General features: G+C 30.7%; 1 protein-coding gene across 1 annotated transcript in view; it reads right to left on the bottom strand.

The window, feature by feature from the left end:
- ACYPI34361 (Gastric cancer antigen Zg14 homolog-like) overlaps window positions 1–2,406 on the bottom strand; it is a 2,933-nt gene extending 527 nt beyond the window's left edge. The window contains 6 exon segments of the mRNA NM_001161899.2: window positions 231–361; window positions 521–686; window positions 754–883; window positions 941–1,063; window positions 1,887–2,026; window positions 2,270–2,406. Coding sequence (NP_001155371.1) covers window positions 231–361; window positions 521–686; window positions 754–883; window positions 941–1,063; window positions 1,887–2,026; window positions 2,270–2,294 — 715 coding nt within the window. The 5' untranslated portion in view covers window positions 2,295–2,406.
- Window positions 2,407–8,716: the final 6,310 nt, after the last annotated feature.

Genomic DNA, 8,716 nt, shown 5'->3' with positions numbered 1-8,716 from the left:
AAAAATCAAAAATGTAGACTGACCGATCTCAAGTAGACTTGACGACAAATTCAAATCTGTTTTCAGAATTTTTATCGCTTCACTATATCAATCGGTACGTTGGACAAAAAACACGTCTAAATTCTTATGTTGCGCGTGTGTTAGACAAAGACAGGAAATCCCCGCCACCAATCCCCTTAAAATGTACAAATTATTTTTACTACAAATTATATAGCATTTTGTATACTTACGATTTATTTTAGTTTCTTTAATTTGGAATCGATAAAAGTTTTTCAGTGTTTTCTTTATCTTTTTCTTAGCCTCGTTTTTCATTATATTATTTTTAATAACTTCCTTGCGTGCAAATCCAGGATTCCGTCCTCTAAAAATTTAGATGAAAATTTAACAAGTATTATATACAATTAATTAAGAATAATGAATATAGTTGGCTACAAAAATATTATATTTAAATTTTGCATTTGTACATATTTTGTTGCCAAAATTACAATAATCATTATTCGAAATATCACAAAAAAAATACTTTTTAGTAACAGTTTTCCACCCATCTTCATCTTCATTGTCAACTGTCTCTTTTTCAGTTTGCATTTGTGCTGCTGACGTTTTGTCATATTTTGACATGTAAGTATCAATCTCCAATTGTAATTCTTTTTCATCAACAATATTCTCATTATAATTCTCACACCATCCTGAAAATAAAAAAAACAATTTATCAACTAAACTTTAAAATGTTACAATTAATATTTGCTTTCTTACGGTTAACTATATTTGTGATCGGAGCAGATTGTGTGGATAACATGAAAGGTTCACTTTCAGTACATTTCATTGACAATGCATTTTCCAAACCAGATGTGTGTGCAAACACGACATAAGCCACTTTGAAGCCCTGAAATCATAATCACTATTAATAAATAATTTATACATATAATATGAACGCTCATACTTTAATTGATTTTGGAATGAAATACTTAGAAGGCAATATTTCTGGTTCAATTGGAGTTGGTTCATTGTGAAAAAATACTGATTTTACTTTACCACAGCGGCGAAATGCGTGTTTCATAATTTTCTGAAATTATACAATTAAAATATGTTAAATAGTTGGTTTTAAATAAATAAAATAGATTTTTGTGATGATTCAACTACCTATATATTATCTAATATTAAAACATAACTATAACAAACTAATCAAATTGTTTAAAATTTTAAAATCAGTGCCAGGGGAGCCATTTTGGTGGTGGCTGGGTATGCAATGCACACCCTGAAATTATTTTATCTATAATTGGCCTAGACGTCATTAGAATTATGGCCTTGCCGCCTTGGCCATCAGTTTTCCAATATTTAATTGTGCATGCACCACTATACAGTATTCACTGCTAAACATAAATCATAAATAATATTATAATATTGCGTTCTTTGGTTTGATAAATGATAAATTGATATCAGTATCACTTAATCCACCGGCGTGTAATTAATTTGTATTTTCCCTTTTGTTTGCAATCGATCAAATTTTATATGTATGCATTCAAAGGTTTAAAAATAATAAAAGTTGAATGTTAAGGTACTTCCCTAAAATTTTAATATTTATTTTTTATGTTAGGTATTTTTTAAAGCTAAGTGTGTTTTTGATAATAAAAATTTTATAGTGAAAACACGAGATATGTTTTTTTTTTAATTTGCCTGGTGATAGAAAAAATTGGCCTCTTTAATTGTTTACACACCCTTAAATAAAACTGAAATTGTGCCCTGATATCAGCCCACAAATAAAGTGTATTGGATTATTAATTATTAGCTAATAATGCATAATCTTGTAAATGTATATGGTTTATTGAATAATTAAAAACTTATTTACCATACTATAAAAATTAAATTAATTTCAAATGAATAATTACTTGATCACAAAATTCAGGAACACCGACCACAAACAGTGTCTGATATTCTGGTTTTTGTGCACATTTTTCCCTGGTGATATGCATTTTTAAAAATAACTGACGAATAGCTTTGGAATTTTCATTGACTTTCACCGGTAGAACTGTGAAAATACAAGAAATATAATTAGTTTAGGTACTAAATAATAACTTATGGTTTTAAAATTCTTAAAATTAATTATATTCAAATTCCATAAATTAAGTATATTACGATAATAATTATTGCTATAATTTATGGTAGGTATTTGCTATATTATTATGTTTAGTGCTTACTATTATAGAAATAAAGTAAATAGTAACAACTACAGTAAAATGTGCATCAAATAATTCATGCATTATTAACTCACCTTTAAATCCAACACATTCTTCCATTGTCAAAAACAAAACAAAATTATTTATGTAGTTAACAATTTATAATAGTAATTAACTATTAAGGATTAAGATTAACACATGTCGACAATGTAGTGTTCTTTAACAATATTTTAAATTTGTTATCACCTTAATCACAGACATACAGAATATTATCAGCTATACGGCCGTGTTATCAAGTGTTATAAATCATGGCCGTACAGTGCGTGCGAGCGATGAGCGCTCGAAACATGAATCGTACGACACTGCAAGTGAATTTGTTTTTGCGCGCGCGCACTTATTAATTATTTTCAGGCAGCGCATGGCGACGGAATAGAAAATATATTATAGAATATAATATTCTACATTTAAACCTACCCGTACTCCGTATCCACTGCCGTCACCGACGCAAGTCACAACACCACATCATTCTATAATTAAATGTTATTTTATTTGATTAAAATCTTCATCGTGATAATGATCAGCCGCACGGACTCGAGGTACTCGCGAAAGACTTTGTTATGCGCAAATAGAAATTGTCTAGAATTCAAGAGAAAAATCAAAAATAAAATTATCGTATAGAATACAACATAGACTAGAGCAAGTAATTATTAACATACTATTACTGTAAACAATAATATTTTAAATAAAAATGTTCACCGGCTATTATATTACGTACCTGCGTGGCTATGTATAGGTGCGGGAGCTTAAGTTTAGGGGGGATGAAGGGGGGTTACGTCACCCTACCTCTGACTGGCGTCCCCTTTGACTAATTCTTCATATAGTACGCTGTAGGTACGCTGTGGCATTGAAGACATCAAAATAACTCCTCCGTTAAAATAAATAAATTATTTTTGACAATTTATCATTTTATATTTTTTGGTGGACACATATTTACAATTACATTTTTTTTAGTTAGATAAAATAATTTTAATAAAAATTATTGGATTGATATTTTTTTCATTTTGTTTAATTTTATTAATTTATATTATTTGAACGTTAAAAAAAACTTTTCATTTGCAATGTAGCTCTTATTCCTAACAGAAATATAATATGTTTGTTCCTTTTAATTATACTATTATGTTATATTTGATTTTGTAAATTTATAATATATAAGTAGGTATATAACTATAAGTGTTAAAAACTGTATAGTGAAATATTTATATAGACTTCTTGAAGTCCTAAGAAGAAAGAAAAATATAATTTATGTGCCTAACTATATTTGTACCTATGTAATATATAGCCACTATGATTTATTATTTATTGATATAATATGGATATTATTGCTACCTATTAACAAAAGCAACCCCCTCCCCCCCTCCCCATGGAAACTTTATAAATATATAACGTATGTACCTATAACCTATACTTACAACTTACTTATAATTATAATAATTTATTTGGAACAAATCTAGTTTAGCACCCACGCGAATTTTTCAATTTTTTTTTCGGAAATCTATGTGTTACAACAAGTTAATAAAAACGATGTTGCAAAAATTAATTTCCGCGGCAATCATTAGTTTTTACAAACAGCCTTACAAAGCTCACGATTTTCGGTATTTTATACGCATTCGTACAGTGCAATATTTTATCGCGTGACGCGCGTTTGAAACTTTTCTGTTTTACTGAACAACCTTTTCTTTCAATTTTTTTGTCTTAATGTACATATGTAGTTAAGCATGCTGAAAACGATGGGGAAGTCTGAATTTAGCAGTCAGACGTCTTATTTTAAAGTTATAGCTAATTTAAATTTTTGGTATTTTCATATACACCCGGCGTGGTCACTCGATCGGTGCGCTCGCTCAGACAATATATTGAAATCAAAAACATCCCTCGACTTATTATGTAAAATAACCATGGGCGTGTGTCAAAATTATATTGCACCATAATTTTTAAAATGTTGATTTACATAGGTTTCAAAAAAAAAAATTTTAATTCGTTATACCCATATAAGCACGGCTAACTATAAGCGTTGTACATGTTGTTTTTTTCGACTCTTTAGAAAACTGTTGAGAAATTTTTATTTTTGACCCTCCAAAGCACCAAATATATTCACTTTCCTACCGGGAAAGATGGCGGAGTAAAAAATTGAAGCATTTTTACTGCACCAAAAGTAACACAATAAAAGAATACACATTATTGTAAAATCAATACAATCATCGCTCAGCTCAGAATCTAAAACTTATCTTGTAATATAGGTACTTATCATAGCGAACGAACAGATCATCTCTGCTGAGAATCGTTTTTCGTATACAATATATATATATATCATTGAATTTAAATTTAACCCATCGGTTACTGCAGTGACCCGCTCAACAGTCTACACCAACTGTAAAAGTAGTACATAGGCACAAATAGGGGGGCTTCAGGGGCTAAGGCCCCCAAATCCCAAACGCTATTTGCGCCTATGCAGTTGTAGTAGTGTCCACTTACCTATCATTTTTTTTTACTTACATAGTTATACGTTACACGTATTTTGTATTAACAATAATCAATTAAAAAAAAATCTCTTTTTAGAATTATTTTGGCTAACAAATTATTATGACTAACAGATTTTTTTTAATTATCAATTTTATATTGCTATATGAGTAATTTATTCTTCTATTAGTTTTATAGTATAGGCGCAGCTAAATTAATAAACAATATCAAATATTCTAGTAATTTTATCATTACATTATTTAAAATAATATTCTAGACTATAGTTACATGTATATATCAAACATTTGTAGAATTTGAACTTTGTGTATAAAAAGATGTGTGCATGTGTATATTTGATAACTTTAGGTTGTTGTAACCTTGTATTAAAATATCAAGCTTTTCCTCAGAAATAAACATTATATTGCATAAAAAATGAAAATGATACCAAACAATCACGTCTTCACTAAGAAATCATTTTCTAAGTTAAAGCTTGACGCATTTTCACTGCTTCAAAAAGTGAAACCAGACATAAAAACAATAACATGCTTCTGCGAAATTAATACATTAATCGCTCCGCTCAAAATCTAAATAAGTGACATATTTTTTAACACTTTTACAAACGTTTAAATTCAGTGCCTTAAAGGCATAAATTACTTTTTTTGAAAAAAGGATGTCTCTGAACGGTATTGATAGTAAAATATGTGGGTGGTATAATGGAAATTTTCTCACCTCATTGGCAAAAAAGTTGGCGTCATCACTTTGTGGTAGGCGAAAGGGTAGTGCTGGGAGAATCACACACAAGTTAGACACGGATTAAGATTCTGCATTCTCGCTGAACAAAACTTTTGAGCCTGTTTATATAAATTATAAGCTATGGTGGTACATTATATAGGTAGCATAGCCAGGTAAGTACAGTAATGTTTACCGTATATACAATAAATATAAATTTAAAATTAATATACTAAACATTATAAACAAGACATGCATTGTTTTTGATAATTTGATGCCACTTATTATAAGTAGGTATCAATAAGTAATATTTTCGGGTCAGTGGTTTAATTTCAATAAAAATTTGAGTTTATTTGTTCAGTTGGTCCACAAATGGCATAAATTAAGAGGATCCTAATTTAAAAACTGGTGGTGCTAACCACCAATCGGCAATCATCAAAACACAAATTAAGCCTATGATTTTGGGAGATACTAATTCGTCACAATACTCACAAGTCCCGTGTTCACGTCCCTTCACCGTATATAGAAGACAGGAAATATGGAATAGGTAACCAAAACAACGCTACAAGACAAAACTAATTACCTGCATTTTAAGAGGACTGCTATGATTCATGATATAATATTAAAATATATTGTGAGATTAATATACAGCAGTTAAACGATGACTATAGTTTATATTACAGTCTACGGACTACGAGTATCAATAAATAAATCATATAATTAATATTATGCGTTTACTATAATATTATATTGTATAATATTAATTATTAAATCAGTGGTGTAATTTGGTCTTGTTTGTGGGCTGGAGCCGTGGAGGGATATGAAACATTTACCCCCTCCCAAATGGCAACCACCCACCAATTTGTTTTATAATATCATAAATACCTCTCAGCCCAACCATTGTGATCTGTAATCTGTATATAATGTAAGTAGGCTGTAGGCAAATGTATAAATGCATGCATACATTAAAATATATAATTACATACTATTTAATAAAGTTTTAAAATGTACTTTATCGTGTAGATCCATGGAATAGACATAAAATACTCAAAATTTAAAACTTCAAACTTCAAAAAGATTATAAGTTATAACCTTAGAACTAAGTCTGACCGACAAATTCTAATTGCACCAGCACCATTGTACCTAACTCATTGAAATATACCTAAAGGATTCCGAAAAAAATTCCCAAAAATCGAGCTAAACTGTATTATATTAATATATTTGTGCAATATTGCAATAGTGATTATTGTTTATTAGTTATTACTAGGGCTAAGATTTTGTAGCATTTGCATTTTCTTTCATAGTATTACAGGACATAGCTAATCAAAAACAAAATTCGATTCATTCATCACAGAGTTCAAATATGTAATTTGGATTTTGCTTCTTTTGCATTTTCTTATGATATTCATAAATAAATGTTTTTTGGTACTTTTTTGTCAGTTTATTCGCTTTTTAATTAATTTTTATTAATTATAAGCATATTTAACATTTTTAGAACATTTACGTACATATTTATCTAAATTATTATTTATTAATTTATTTTAATTGTATTATTAAATATATTTATTTCGTGATTTCGTAGTGAAATATTATCGCCTTATCGGAAAATATTTCTGAAAATAGATTCTTAGATTTTGTCAAAATGATTACCGAGTGGGGAGTAGTGGTTACGTTGATATTTATTGACATTTAATAAAACAATTTTTAATTTTTTTTTTCAATATTTATATATTGCGCTTAGTTGTTCTAAGAATTACTTGGTGTGAACATATTATAAAAATGTGTTTAATAAATTATTTTTTGATATTAAAAATGTTCAAGTCTTTTTTAGTTGCATTTTCTTGGTTAAAATGCTTTTTTTGTAGCATTATTGGCAATTTTTTAATTCCTTTATTGTAGGTTTTATTGTAGTGCTTTATTTTCTTAGCCCTAGTTATTACCAATGTTGTTTCTATAAAATATACTATATCAGTAGCCAGTAGGTACAATAGTAACTTTAAATAATAATATTTTTATAATTAAATAAAAAGGTACATAAATATGATTCGCCAGTTTAAAAAAAAAGTTATTGGGCGGGGGATACGACACCCAAATCCCCCCCCCCCCCCGTAATTACGCTACAGTATTAAATACCTACATTTAATTACTTAATGTACAATATTCAGTTAATTCTTTAATATAGCTATGGTTAAATGGTTTACATATTCAACTAAAACTACCATATTTGGCAAAATAATTCCTATTTTGCCCACTATTTTTAGCTCCCTAAGTCCCAAGACACCAGCCACTAGGGATATTTGAATATTTCAACCCCCCAAAATTAAACGCACCACAATTAATATTATTATAAAAAAATGATTAAATCCCGTCTGGTATTATGCGGTGTATTATATTATGACGAGTTAAATATAATATATAAAATATACTATTATTATAGACGCAAAGATACCATTTTTAGCGGACGAATCTAAAAATAGACGCTGCGGCGGCGGTGTCTGGTGCCACGTGTAGATGGCGATTGAGCGTTATCGACCAACCGGTGGTAGTGCAAAGGGTGCATCGAGTTATTGTTACTCTATGGAAATTGGAAGGGTGGCGTTGCGAATTTCGGCCCGAAAATAGGCAGCGGTGGGCCTCAACCAGTCAACCAATACAACCGGGCAATTACATGAGTGTGGCCGCAGAGTCCGCGGGCCTGACAAACGTTATATTCCGCCACCGAATCTCCCGAAAGCCACCTTACTATAATTTTTCCCACGAGGCAGCGGCCAAACGTGCCCCGCGCGCGCCACACAACTACCGGCATCCGGCGTAGCGCTGTTGGTGCGACGCGTTCAGCTGCTGTGCTCGCTGACGGGGCCCTAGACGCCATCCACTTTGTTCCACGCGACCGTGTTCAGTTTACGCACGAGTTTAGAATAGTTTTTTTTTTTTTTACTTGCTATTTTACCATCACACTTCTACCGACTGAAAATTGCAATTATAATTATTATATTTTTTTCATAACGCAAACCAATACCACCGGTGTATGATCATAAGTGATCACCATAACACGTCGTGTACTCTTTCGACCTGGACTTCTATGATCATTGGCGATGTACTTAAGCGATTTAATTTCGACAGTTTTTGAAAGTTGTAAAAATGTGATTTTGCGCCAGATCCCCCCCTCCCCACCACCAACTGGGAACAAAAAAATATTCGTGGACAGCGCGCGCAAAAATGATATCGTCGGCACTGAGCGGCGAGCGCACCGGCGTCCACAATCCACGACACACCGATGAGTGTGTATATTATGTATG

Source organism: Acyrthosiphon pisum, chromosome A3, assembly GCF_005508785.2.
Source record: "Acyrthosiphon pisum isolate AL4f chromosome A3, pea_aphid_22Mar2018_4r6ur, whole genome shotgun sequence".
NCBI lineage: Eukaryota > Metazoa > Arthropoda > Insecta > Hemiptera > Aphididae > Acyrthosiphon > Acyrthosiphon pisum.
This window is presented reverse-complemented; position numbering and strand designations above follow the sequence as displayed.